General features: G+C 32.5%; 1 protein-coding gene across 1 annotated transcript in view; it reads left to right on the top strand.

The window, feature by feature from the left end:
- Nucleotides 1–13079, top strand: part of AGO3 (Argonaute 3) — a 33864-nt gene extending 20785 nt beyond the window's left edge. Inside the window, exon 2 of the mRNA XM_035370465.2 lies at nucleotides 1877–13079. Coding sequence (XP_035226356.1) covers nucleotides 1877–3781 — 1905 coding nt within the window. The 3' untranslated portion in view covers nucleotides 3782–13079. The remainder of the gene's footprint in view (nucleotides 1–1876) is intronic.
- Nucleotides 13080–14906: the final 1827 nt, after the last annotated feature.

The following is a 14906-nucleotide window of genomic DNA, read 5'->3' as shown; positions in this document are numbered from 1 at the left end:
CTTCATAGATGATCTCTTTGCAAGATTAAAAATGAAATAAATTATTTTGCTCCAAATTAAACCTTAACAATTTTAATTTGTTTCTAAATCCAGTAACATATTTATAAAGGCAACACACATTTTGATCTTGTCCTTGCAAGGATTTATTCAAAATATTTAAATAATTTGTAATGTCTGTTAGGAAAGCAAGTGAATAAATAAAATTTTTATCAACTAAATTTGCTGTTAAATTTTCATCGGGAATTTCTGTGAGAAAAAGATGAACTTCTTTTCGAAGTGTAAAGAATCTCCTCAAGCACTTTCCAGCACTTAACCAACGAATGTAAAAGCAGATCTCCATACTCAGTTTAAAATTCATCCAAAAATGTTTTAAATTTTCGGTGTGTAAGAGAATGATTTATTATTAAATTAATAAATCGTTAATTAATAACCGCGAATTAAATTAGTAATTTTGCAAACCTTGTCCATTACGTCTTTTAGTTGTAGGGATAAACCACATAATGCCTCCTGATGAATAATACAATGTAACATACGACATGTTATTCCTTCTTTTTGGAAAAGTCCCGCTAGCCCAATATTTTTGCCCATCATAGCTCTAGCACCGTCTGTTACAATATCAGTGCATTTGTCAAATCTGCCATATTGGCTCTACTGAACATTTTAATTGTTTGTAAATATCTTCACCTTTTGTTGTTCCGTGTAATGATTGTAATTTTAAAAGTTCTTCTGAATAATTATAGTTTTCATTTGCAGTTCTTATAAAGATCAGCATTTGACTTGTATCGGAAATGTCTGTGCTTTCATCCAATGCTACCGAAAAATAGCAGCAACTATTGATTAGGCTTTCTAATTTATTAGTGACATGCATGCTAATTTCATTTACACGTCGGCTTACAGTCTGGTAAGAAAGTGATACTGTTTGAAATTTTCTTACCATTTCGCTGTCATTAAATGCTTGAGCCATTTTTATGGCACATTTTTTAATGAATTCTCCATTCAAAAATGGCTTCTTTGCCTTTACTATTTCTAAGCAAACTTCAAACTATGCAGCTACAGATGCTTCTTGAAATTTTGGTTCTTGATTAAAATAAATCGGTTGATGATCCAGCTGTTTTTTCACTAGTGGTATTGTCATGTCTCGCGTGTACGAATGATACTTTTTTTCATGTATGAAAGATCATGGCGCTTCAAGTTATATTCTTTACACACAGCTATGATTTGTAAACATTCCAAATACTGTGGTTTACCATTCTTGTTCAGAATAAATAAATAATCTATCTCCCATCGGTCTTGAAATTCTCGATTTTCGAGGTCTATTTTTCTTTTATTAGTAGCACTCATATTCAATAATTATTTTAATAAATAAATATGAAATTAAGTTAATAATATTATAACACATTCACCCCTCAACAAATTCTAGACAAGACTGCACTCGCACAATTGCATGAGTCAACCAAATAGCGCAGGTTAGTGTGTGCTTATCGTGCGCCAAACATAAAGAACAGCCAACCAAAAATATAATATGTGGCGCCAATGTTGAGCTAACCAACATCAGATGTTAAACAGATTGTTGCTTCATTCAGCCAGGTTAAGTGAAGTTACGCAAACTAAATAGTACCTACTTTAAATTCAAATTAGATTTAAATTTTCACATATTAAAATAATTTTAATAATAATAATTTAGTATCATAAATTTATTCATAGTAAAATGTACTCGCAGGCCATCAAAATAGTTTGGCGGGCCGTATGCGGCCCACGGGCCGCCATTTGGACAGCCCTGCTCTAGTATATAGTGAATTATGATTTAATTTTAATTGAAAGCTCTGAAGTCTATGTAAAGTATGTACACTAATTTTCCTTTTAAATTCTGTTTTAGGTGGGTCGTAATTACTTTGATCCTCAAGGTGGAATACCTGTTCCAAAGCATAGGTTGGAAATTTGGCCAGGTTATGTGACAGCTGTGCAGGAATACGAAGGAGGTGTAATGCTAAATTGTGATGCTTCATTCAGAGTTCTACGCAGTGTGACTGCTCATGATTTGATGCATGAAGCATCAAAACAGAGAGGAGGTGATATGAGAGATGCAATAACTAAGGATCTGATTGGATGTGTAGTTCTTACACGCTACAATAACAAAACGTATTCTGTGGATGACATAGCATGGGACATGAACCCTTGTTCAACATTTGTTTCTCATAATGGAGGAGAAATATCATTTGTAGAGTATTACAGAAGATCATATGACATTGAAATTAAAGACATGAAACAACCTCTTTTAGTGAGTAAAACCAAAAAGAAGAAAGAAAATGAAGAAACAAAACTGATTTGTCTGATTCCTGAGCTTTGCTATATGACTGGATTAACTGATGCAATGAGAAATGATTTTAGAGTTATGAAAGATATAGCAAGTTTTACTCGTATAAATCCTACCAGTAGGCAGCTTACCTTGCAGAAATATATTGATAATGTCAATCAAAATAGTGAAGCTAAAGCTTGCTTTCTATCTTGGAATTTAGAGCTAGATCCTAGACCACTTAATTTAGAAGGAAGACTTCTAAAGTCTGAAGATCTAAATTTTGGAAGAAACAATGTAATACATGTAAGTCCTGAAGCTGACTGGGGACGACAAGCTGTTACGACCCCTGTTCTAGTCCCTGTCAATTTTGAAAAGTGGGTCATTGTGTTTCCTAAACGAGAACAAGGTAAAATTCGAGACTTTATAAAAATGCTTCGTACTGTTTGTCCTGCTATGGGTATAAATGTTAATCCACCACAAACAGTAGAATTGGTCAATGATCGTACTGAAAGTTATTGTGAAGCTTTGAGAGGAGTAATTAATCCAACTGTTCAAATTGTTGTTGTTGTTTTTCCTACCCCAAGAGATGATCGTTATAGTGCAGTTAAGAAGTTGTGTTGTATAGAAATGCCTATACCTTCCCAGGCCATCAATTTGAAAACCATTAGTGATGTTCGCAAATTAAGAAGTGTTGTTCAGAAAATAGCTCTTCAAATGAACTGTAAGCTAGGAGGAGAACTCTGGTCCATACACATTCCGTTGGACAATCTAATGGTTTGTGGTTTGGATACCTATCATGATATGACAAGAGGCCGAAGATCTGTTTTAGCTTTTGTGGCAAGTATAAATCAAAATCGCACTCGATGGTATAGTATGACTACCATGCAGAAAGCTGGCCAAGAAATGGGTGATTCTCTTAAAATGTTATTTATTTCAGCTCTTCGAAAATATTTTGAAATCAATCATAAGCTCCCAGATAAGATAATTCTCTACCGAGATGGGGTAGGGGATGGACAGATGGATTATGTTGCTAAATATGAAGTTGAGCAATTGACATCTTGTTTTAAGCATTTCTCAGTGGACTATTCTCCCACATTATCTGTTATTGTAGTACAAAAACGTATAAATACAAGAATGTACACCATAATGCCCCAGACAAATACTTTAGAAAATCCTCCGCCAGGATCTATTCTGGATCACACAGTTACCCGCAAAAAGTGGTATGACTTTTTCCTAATTTCTCAACATGTACGACAAGGCACTGTTTCTCCGACACATTATGTTGTGATATATGATTCCAGTACACTTAAGCCAGAGCATGTTCAAAGGGTTACTTACAAGATGACCCATATGTATTATAACTGGCCTGGCACAGTGAGAGTTCCTGCGCCTTGTCAGTATGCGCACAAACTGGCATACTTAGTTGGTCAGAATTTGCATAAAGAGACTCATGTAGATTTATGTGATCGCTTATTTTATTTGTAATTCCAGCCTTCTAAATAAGCGTGTGGGAAATAACTTTATACCAAAGTGCCATTATTTCATTCCAGAGTTTATAGTACTATAGTCCAAGTGTAAAAAGCATTGTTTACTGAAATTTATTTTTTTCTACCTCAGTCATAACAAGAAGTATAAAAGTGTTCACTTTTAGAGCATTCAGTGACTAAATTTTGTAAAATCTCATTTTGTCTTCCTTATTTGATACATTGTGTTTGAAGGGACAGTAGTTAAGAGCAAACTCTGAATATTTTAACATTTTCATGTGTCTCATGTTCCAAGTATGAACATGTTGGCTATTTTATACAAATTGTTAAAATTTTTTTAAATGTGTTTTAAGTTAAAGCATATTAAAAAATCTTTGAAAATTTTGTCAGTGTTTAAGTTGGAATTGCAGTTTAATTTTTGTTGCTTTTTAAAAGTGATGCATCAGTTTTTAAGTTTTTATTCTGAAGTGTAAAATTTTATATTAAAATTGTATTGCCACAAAATTCTGTTGTTACTGTTTATCATCACAAAGATGTTTTTCTTAAAAGTCCATATTCATGATATAACATTCACAGTTTAGTGCATTAAAATTAATTAATTATCCTGAACAACTCAGGTACAGAATAGTGTGTCATGAAATGATTATGAAATTTGCCAGAATGATAATATGAGTAAAAAATAAATTTGTTTTTAAGAAGTATAATGCTTATGTGTAAATAATCTTTATTATTTGTAAGTTTCACTTCTTTATGCTAGTATGGTTTTTGAATGATTTTAAATGAAACATTGGTTTTATGTCTGGGTATTTTAAATTTTAATTGTTGAGGGCTGGCTGGGAAAATGTATGGCTATTTGTTTTTCTAAAATGCAATACTTTTATATGATGGCCTAACTTTAAGTTCGCATTTTTTTGAATATATAAATTTTTATAAACATAAAAAAGTAAATTTTTTAGAAGGAGAATCTAACCTTTTGTGTATTATTTTCTTCGTTTCGTGGCACAGCTCTAATCTTAATAATTTTCTAAATATTTTTTTTTTTTTTTTAACTTGGTGCTTACATTTTATCTTGTTGACCATGAAACTGCCACCAAGTATCATGATTTAGTACCAGTTATGGATAATCATGGACGTAACAACTCGCTCAAAACATCTGTGCTTTTGTTGGATGCAACCTCAATTGATTCTTGATAAGCTACTTTTGATTTTAATGAACAAGAATATAAATTTATTGTTATGGAATCCTACCTTAAAAAGAAGTGTATATTAATGGGTATGATACATCTGAATATGGATATCAAAGCAGTAATAGACTAGAATAGTTACCTTTGAGAAGTTTGTAGTCATAACATTTTACGCAGAGCTTCCAGTAAAATCGGAAGTCTTAACAAAAAAAGTCAAAGTTGTTGAAAGCCTTTTTTGAAAGTGAAAAAACTAAGCAGGGCAAATATTAATTGCTTTTTAAATTAAAAAAAAATCAGTTCCTTCAAAATTCACAGGGACAATAGAAACAACTTTCGTCATTCGATATTAGCTAATTTTTCCTCACCAAGACCTGTAACATCGCTGAATGCTTTAGCAATATGCAGTGAGAAAAATATGCTACTTTGAAATAACTTCTAAAGAGAGTACAGAGTTTGAAATCCAGATGTCCGGTATCTGAAATGATTTAATAACTGGACTTGTAGACCACCAGCACAAAAAAGGACAAAAAATTCTGCCTTCAGAAGTAGCAAATCTAAGCATCCCTCAAAATTAATCACCCTCTCCAAATGCAAAATCTGGGAGCACCATATTTTACAGCATACTAGTGGGCAAGCCTGCCTGATGAGGGGGCTACGGCCAAGGGAATATTAAGTTCTATGTACTAAAAAACTGAAAATAAAATTAATTATTAATTTAAGGTCTTGTATACAAAGTTACTAGCTGCGACCAAAGCAAAATTTATGAGTTCTATGTATACCTGCTAATAAAATGCATAAAAACATTTCAGTATGAATGAAATCATTTCATTCTTTCCAAGCAACAACCAATTCGTGAATAATTTTTTTGTTGCCAAACCAGGAAACAAAAGTATTTCAATTATATATAATGGCCTAGTTTCAATTTACTGTAATATAACAGCATTTTCTTAATATCAATTAAAGAATTGATGTGGCAGTAATATATCATGTCAATTATTCTAATATGAAACAAAGGGTTACCAACAGCAACTAGTTATTCAAAATGCTGACATTTACTCAAAATTTTCAATGTACAGTGACGTTACATGCAATTGCACGCTTTCTTCAATGTCAGAATATAACCTTATAATATATTTAATGTTTAGCAGAGCTATTTTTGTTTCATATTTTTAAAACACAAAAATTCTTTATTAACACATTCCCTGCCAGACCGTTTTTTGAAGACTTCCCGTTCAGGCCGTGCGCCCCACGCTTTACATTTGTATTATTTTGTTTCTAACGTATGTCTTGCAATAATTAAAATAGTGCAAAAATCATAATTATCAAGGAAAGGTTGTATAGTTTAACATGCATAACACAACAAACCAATAAATTTATTTTTCTAGGAATTAGTTTAACAAATACCTGGCTGAACATTACTATGCCAAGCAAGTTGCATCCTCACATATAATTTTTTTTATCGTACGTATATCAGTTTTAAATGAGGGCATCAGCAGTAGTATTAAGATGCCCATAATTGACTGCATAATAAATTAAAAAAAATTCTTCATTTTACAATGATAATACCAAATGGCTTGAACGGAAAGTTTAGCGTTGGGCACATACAGCCCACGCGGCAGGGAACGTGTTAACAAACTATGATTTGAAAGCGATTAGTGGCAAAATGTCGAAATAAAGCAGATTTTCATCTCCAGCTTACACAACTGTTGCCACTCTGAAAAAATTAGTGCGAAAATTAGCATTTTTGGAGTTTTTAATTAATATTTTGGCTGAGTAAAGTCTTATGAAGATGAAAATGGTCAAAATGGCTTCCCACGAATTTCTAAAAACAGGGTACTTCTCTCGAAACTCAACTCCCTGCCGTTCTGGAGGAGATAATGCCATTAACAGACAGACATGCACAGATTTTAATAGTATAGATATTTGTACATCATATTTTCTAACTGAAATTAAACCCTTTTAATTTTTTGTGAGCAATAATCGATATTCATTCAGTGTAAACAATTCTGAGTTTACATACTTCAAATTTGTTTCTAAATGCATTTTCCAAATAAGCCTACTTAAACCACAGGTTTATCGTAACTTTCCGAATAGCTGCAAATTTTTAAAGACATGTCACCATATTGTTTTTTTTTGGGGGGGGGAGATATATAGCTTATTAAATTGTTGCCAGTTCAGATTGTCGCATTTCTTAAAATTTGCTAATTAGTAATTTAAGGCAATGTAAATCTTTACATGCTTACATGTAAATTCTTCTTTATCACATGTAAAAATATAATTATGAAGTATTTAGTACTTCAACAACGTTTCTAATATTAAATAATAGCTGAATTATATAAAGATTATTAAATTTTGACCAATAGTGCATTCTTGACAGTTGATAGATTGGAAAGAGGAAAAATGTTTCTCTCATGCTGTGCACAGGTTTTACGCAAAATAATTGGCTTGCTTCTAAGAATATATTTGTGTGCAAAGGTACATTCCGACGGTGATGTGCAAACAGAGAACTTCATTACTAAGCAGCAGAACATGAAACAAGACATAAGACTCGTGGCTTAGAATTTCATTCTTCAAATAGTTTGGCCCTGAAACTTTGTAATTCTTAAAGTGAGATAGAGATATTTTTTTATTATTCCAGAATGCTTCTTCCGGTGCATACCTAGACTCCATTAACTTCTATATTGTTTTATTGCTTTAATATTTTGGAAACTTTTCAAGATTCATATCTGTGTACTTATTTAAAGATATTAAGACAAGTATTTTGAATGTATATGTATATATCTTTATTTAAGGGCTGAAAAGTTTTAATATTATGCTACTTATGTCTGCACCCCCAGTTTTTTTTTTTTTTTTTCCCCGCCATAGCAATCACATTGAGAATTCATGGTGGCACTCAAACTGAAATATACTTGTATATAGCTATTAAACATATCTGATTGCATTTTTTCTTAACCACTTGCGCTAAAAAGACGTGCCATGCACGTCGAGATGCTTTTTTCTCAAACCGCGAGCGACGTGAACACCACGTCGATAAGCATTTATCGCAAAAATGAAAATAATGTGGTGCACATGTCGCCTAACAATGAGATTGTTTATTTCACGAGTTACAGCTCTGGATTGCATTCGCAAATGCGGTGCGGCGTAAATGAGACACTTTACCGCTTGTTATATTGTAGCACACGGCACTGCAACCGTGAAGTTTAGTCGTAGCGCAAGTGGTTAACTAAGGTATTTAAAGAACTTAGCTTATTATTATTATTATTAGTATTGTTTACTCCAGATTATCCAAGTGCTGTCTATCAGAATTTTTTGTTCTCTGTAAGCCTGGTAGAACAGAACTTTAAAATTTTATTTGCATGTTTTTAGTTTTTTCATTGGTTTTTAAATAACATAAAAGAGATACCAGTGCGGTGCATCTACTTTTAAAGAACTGTGGAATTCATTTTGATGATTATATACTATATAGATTAATGTGCAGCTTTCATTAAAAAAAAACTTTCATTAAATAATTCAAGATTTTAGGATATCATGTAAATATTAATGGGGGGAAAGTGCATATTATGATTAAGCTTAATATTATGAATAAGCTTTTTCAGGTTAAATAACTTAATAAAAGATAACAGCACAGTGTATCTTCTTTTAAAGAACTGTGGAATTCATTTAGATGACTACATACAGTTAGGCTATACGTGTATAAAAGTTACATTATAAATTATTATATTTTAGTTAAATAATTTGAATTTTTTGAAAAGGTTTATTTTGTCTTGTGGAACTGAAAAGTATGTTTAAATGTTATAAATAGTAATGTTTGTTGAAATGAAATTCAATACCTGTTCTGCCTCCTCCCCAAAAAAATCCCTTGGGGACATAATGATAAATAGATGTTCAGCCTACTGAAAAGAGGCAATTCATTTAATTATCAGGATTGGTGTTATTGATGCATAGAATGTACCATGTTCTCATGTGTATAAGCCACATCCTTAGTTTTTATCTAATTAAAAAAATAAATAAATCTTGAGGATAAGCCATGCATAGCCTGTTTACCATTTATAATACTTTTTCATTTGGGAAGTGTGAAAGCTGATGAAATGTGAATGCGACTTAACCATACATTTAGTCTTTAAATATGTGCTGCTATGTAGCCACATGTTTGTACTTATTTCTAATCATTTATATGTATAAGCTTCACCTTGATTTCCATCTGGTTTTTTGTGAAAAAGTGTGCCTTATTAAGGGGTATCAGCAACCCCTATACCGACAATGTTAAATTGGCCATTTTCGATGTACCTTTTCTCAAAATCTGCTGGAGATACACGCTTGATATTTTTTGTGTAGTTAAAGTATACGTATCTGATTATACTGAAATAAGCTTTTTAAACATTTTGAATTTTAGAGTAATTTACAGAATATTTTGTTAGGCATAGTAAAATTTAGCATTTTTGTCACACAAAAAAATTTTTAATATTTTTTCCCCTTGGTTTATCACAAAAAGCAATTTCAGTAAATATTAGGAAACCTAATAAATAAGCCATAAAAAGTTCAGGTACCTGTGAGTAATAGTTCCTGAGAAAAGGTACATCGAGTATAAAAAAAGCATGTTTGGAGAAAAACGTGTTTTTATGTAAAAATCCTCTTTGATCAAACCAGTCGATGACAAATTAAAACTAGATTTTTCACAGTTCTAATTTTCATAGAGATTAAAGGATGGTATTTTTAGAAAGATAAATGTGTAGAGAATTTGAAAATGCAAAAATCTGAAATCACAGTTTTTTGAAGATTTTGGGGTTCCAACACCCCTTAATGAAAGAATGTTGTTATATTTTTGAAAACAGTGATAATTGAATCATAATGTGAATGCATGCATGCATAAGAGCTTAAAAGGGAGGTGCATTCATTATCAAAAGTTAGTATTATTTTTCTTCAGATCATTTAAAAACTGAGTTTTCCCGTTCAGCTTGTACAAAAATTTAGTGAAGTATTGTTTAATGTTTGATATATGTGTCAAATCCTTTATGTATTGTAATAAGAACTGTGCTCAGATTATCATGGTTCTCAAAGTTATGTAAATGCAGTCAAACCTCGCTGTAGTGAACCTAATGTACAACAAATCCCCATATATAATGAATAAAGTTTAGGTCCTGTTCAGTTTCCAATGCACTTAGTATTATTTTACATGGCTATAGCAAACTTCCAAGCATATGAAAATAGAATATAATGAAGTTTAAGATATCCTTGTTTTATTTATATTTTTTATTGTATATTTCATAATTTGTTCAGAATTTTAGTAAATTTTAACTGAAAAAAATCACTAATCTTTCAATTTATAAATACTGTATTTCTTCGCATATTTTATTTCCTCCCAATTTTTTTTTTACTACCTTTATCATCCAAAAGTAGAAAGGAAAAATAATACGAATCATTTAATTTCTCTGTTATAGTAAAGCATAAGGAATGAGAAATACTCATATATAAACTACAAGTTGTAAGGATCCTAAGTTTTACTAACGTTTATTTTATTTTAAATCTTTACTATCACTTCTTATTTTCTACTTCCGGCCAGAATTAAAAGCTTTAACTTATTTATGCAAATTTGTCTTGCTAACGCCAAATACTTAAGTTGCGGCTTTTTGCCAAGCAAGAGGGAGGAAGGAGTTATTAGAAGCAGGCCGCTTGCCATAGTAGTTTTACTCGGTTTCTGGTTGCCTTCAAGGCCAGAGGTTTAATCCTCTTGCTAATTTTAAACGTATCATAGTTTTAGCAGCTCTCTGTACTACATACGGATTTTGTTAAATAATGGCCAATCTTGAAGTTAGGCACTTGTATATTAATCCAAATTTAGTTTTAGTTAGTATTTTTATATTCTTACGTTCAGACCACAAGTGGTCGGTCTCTGTATTCCGAAGTTCCGGAAATCGCTGTAAAGATAGAAAAATAAAGGGTTTCGTATACCCTTCCTGTGTGTATTGTCTACTTCACAATTTATTGAACATAGCTTTAGTAAGCTCCCTGTTCCGAGTCAGGTCAGTTCATGTTTCCAAAGCAAGTAAAGAGGAACACAAGTCCTGATAAAGTAACTATCACATTAATTCTTCTGTAAAAGAAAACCTATATTTCAATAAGAATACACAGTAATATTACAATATATAATAAGACATTTTCATTTCTACTTCCCTGTAACTCAAATCTCATCTATGCTTATTTTTGTCTCTGCTACTCTTTATTTCTCAAATCATCCATAAATAAGTAGAGAAGGTGAACACGCAGCCGATTCGGCAAAATCATACACTGATTTTCATTCCATGTTTGCTTTGTTGTGAGGGTTGGTTTTTCCTTTAGGATAAAGTTCAACAGTTAGAAGAGAAATGTTTCGCAAGACCTTCAGAGGTAGTTTTTCAGGGCTTTGTTAGGAAGAAGAAAACCATCACTACAAATAAATTAAAAAATTTAGGAGAGCTCATTCTCTCCTAAATTGGAAAAAAGAGAGAAAGGGGAAAATTATGCGAATATTTAAAATGTTTTGTGAGCCTGCCGCTAAAATGCCAGGGTGGGAGGAATATACATGAAAGAAATGCAGTATTTAAGTTTTTAGGATATCAAAAAACATCTTTCTGTTATTGTTCCTTTTTATGGTCATTCCACATTTAATTGTGCTGTAAGTGAAGGATACACAGAGCAGATGTAACATCTATTTCTTGGAAAACCAAGACGTGCAATAAAATATCATTGTGTCATGGAAATGATTACTCATAATTATAAGTGCATTTTTTAGAAAGAGAGGAAATGGATTTCGAGAGCAGAGTGTGAACCATGTCTTTTTATGCTAAGTAATTTATCGTACAAGGTGTGACACACACACAAAAAGAGACTTAAGTGTGTAGATTGAAAACAGAGTGAGTTGGCAACAACTATTTTGTTGACATCATGCCACACATCTCCTCTATCCGTGAGACCAATTTCGACTTAACCAACCACGCCAGTAGGGAGTACTGTGTCATTGAGTAACATGTGCAACTGCATTCTGCTGGAAAAATGTCTAATGTAAAAACCGAACATCTAATCAACATCAAGTTTCGTGTGAAACTTAAGAAATCGGCCATGGAGGAAACATTTCAAATGCTAACCGAGGCTTATGGAGATGAAACTGTGTCTCATGCAAGTGTGTTTGAATGCCGTAAGTGGTTTTCAGGGGAAAGTGACAGTGTGGAAGATGATGAAAGTGCAGGCACCCAGCATGTTGATCATGGTTGAGTGGGTGCCCAGTGGTCAAACTTTTAATCAATACTTCTGCAATGAAGTACTAAAAAGAATTTGTGAAAATATTAGGGAAAAAAAAAGGCCACAGTTGTGGAGTGATGGATGGCTGTTGCACCGGAACAATGCACCTGCTCACACGGCCTATCTGTCAAGCAGTTTCTGACCAGCAAAAACATTATTTTTATGCGGCATCCTCCTTATTCATCTTATTTGGCTATATGTGTTTTATTTCCTAAAGTTAAATTTTACTTAAAGAAAACCCATTTTACCTCAGCTGAAGAGGTTCAGGCAAAAACGAAAAATCTCCTGAAGGGTTTTCCAAAACCCTCATTCTAGAATTGTTACCAGCAGTGGCAGCACCAAATGCTGAAGGGGAGCTACTTTGAAAGTGATAATGTTACGGAGAACGGAATTTTTAAGTATAATGATTTATTGGACCAGTCTCGTTTTATTTGTGTCACACCTTGTATAAAATATATTAACATATGGTGAAACTGAAAAAGAACATTAAACAATTTTAATGATTGCACATATAATAAATGTAACTACTTCTTACGCTTTTTGGCCCTGTGTATCATCAGCCACCTTGATATGTAGAAGTCTATTTTATTGCTAGTAGTTTTACACTTTCTTGTGTAATAATTTTTTTTTTTTTTTTTTTTTTTTTTTTTTTCTGTTCGTATCCAATATAGTGAACCAAACTTTGAGTCTCTTGAAATTCATTATAACGTGGGTTTGACTGTATGATCTTTTCTGTATATACATTTCACATTATTCTCCCCACTCACAGCTGTAAAGCATCAGAAATGCAAAGTGTATCTTGGAATGTATATGTCTAATAAAATTTTCATTTTAATAAAATCTGCGTCATTTCTTAAAAGGAATAATTTCTATGTCTTGTTAATGTGATTGTAAAATTTTCTCATATGAAACTAATATGAATATTATTTTTGAAAATGACTCATTGAATTTTTACATATTTATGTTAGTTATAAATGCAACTTAAATTTTGGTTTTCTATTTTGATACAGGCTTTGCTGAATAGCATGTTGTGATAACATGTTACAAGGTAAAAAAAATATTTACTTACTTAATTTTTTTGAATGAAACTTCTGCTATAGAATCCTTATTATCTGTCATAAATACAATGGTATGTGTGAATTAAAAAAAAAGAAAAAAAAAAAGGTTTTCAGTGGTAACATTGCTTAACATGCAATAATATCAAAATAGAAGACTATGAGGAAGAGGAACAAAGCTAAGCTAAAAGGGAATCCAAATGCAAAAGACCTTTATTTAAAAGTGGATAGTGAACTTAGAAGACCAACTTGCATGTAATACGGTGAAGGAAAGAAAAATGCAGTACTCAGGAATAATATTATACCTCGACTGTCCATGCAGCAAGTTTCTACCCACTGCCAATTTAATCAGGTGTTATATTGTTCATCAAGAGGAATTAATTCGGAGCTCACAGCAGGCTAGAAATGTCGCTGCTGAGCAAGCCTCTCGGCATTTTCATCCATTACAAACTGAAGTGAATTGGAAACGAAATAAACCAGAGAGATAGTAGAGTCACTGGAGAATGGAAGCAGAAATGAGCGCTTACCAAATTTGTAATTAATTTCTTTTTATCATTTAAACTATTTTGTTAAGTAAGTAATATGTTGTTCTGTTAAAGGAAGCCTCTGTTGTCTGGTTTAATAATTTTTTTTTATTGGAGTTCCTCTTCAGTGGCCTACCGTAAAGAAGGATAAAGGTAAAGCTTTACCTTTTCAGTATTATTACTGATGTTCTAAAATTTACAGGCAACCCCGGGTGGGCGCTTGAGGAATTTATACAGGGTGTCCGAATCAAATGTACCTATTTTGAACAGTCGATAAAAACAAAGTTTTAGCGTTACGAGGGCGATATGGGCCACATGTAGGAGCTGAATTCGTAGAGTTTGGCGACAATATTTTTTTTTTTTTTTTTTTTTTTTTCGCGTCTGACGCACCTGCGCTTTTACTGAGCCAACAAACTTCAAATGGCGTCACAGCAAAAGAAGGCACAAATTGTTCTCTGGTATGCAGAACACAAATCCGTAGAGAATCTATGAAGAACTTCGTGCTTCTATAACCGTGGCTATTGCTACTGTGACTCCGGAAATGCTACACCAGACATTGCTGGAACTGGACTAGCAGCTCAGGACTACTAAGGGAGCTCACGTGGAATTATACTGATCATTTAAAAATTTTGTGAATCTTGGTATCTGATTATACAGTTTTCTTGTGCTATGTAACTCTCTGTTAAGTAGAGCGACCTCTCCAATTTAGGTATATTTGTATATTGCAGTACTGCATGATCATTTCACGAACCCTTAATAATGGAGAGTCTAAAGAATTTACTCCTTTAAGAAGTGTTTTTACAAGAATATGTAATAAATTGCAAGAGGGGAGGAAAATAAGTAAGATACAGTAGTTAGGACATGGATAGCCACCTGCGGCACACGTCCACAGTGTGGCACATCTTAAGTTTTAAGAATGGCACACAGACTTATTCAAAAATTAAAGAATTTGAAAAAATAATGTCAGCATTAATGCAGTAACAAGCTACCAATATCAATAATGCTCCAAACTATGATAGATTAAATAAATTAATATTCGTTTTACAGGATTTATTTAGTGCTAGCTTTGATGATTTTGGAGATGATAA

This window comes from Stegodyphus dumicola, chromosome 3, assembly GCF_044657685.1.
Source record: "Stegodyphus dumicola isolate Sdum_Otavi_A_Nest chromosome 3, ASM4465768v1".
Classification (NCBI taxonomy): Eukaryota; Metazoa; Arthropoda; class Arachnida; order Araneae; family Eresidae; genus Stegodyphus; species Stegodyphus dumicola.
This window is presented reverse-complemented; position numbering and strand designations above follow the sequence as displayed.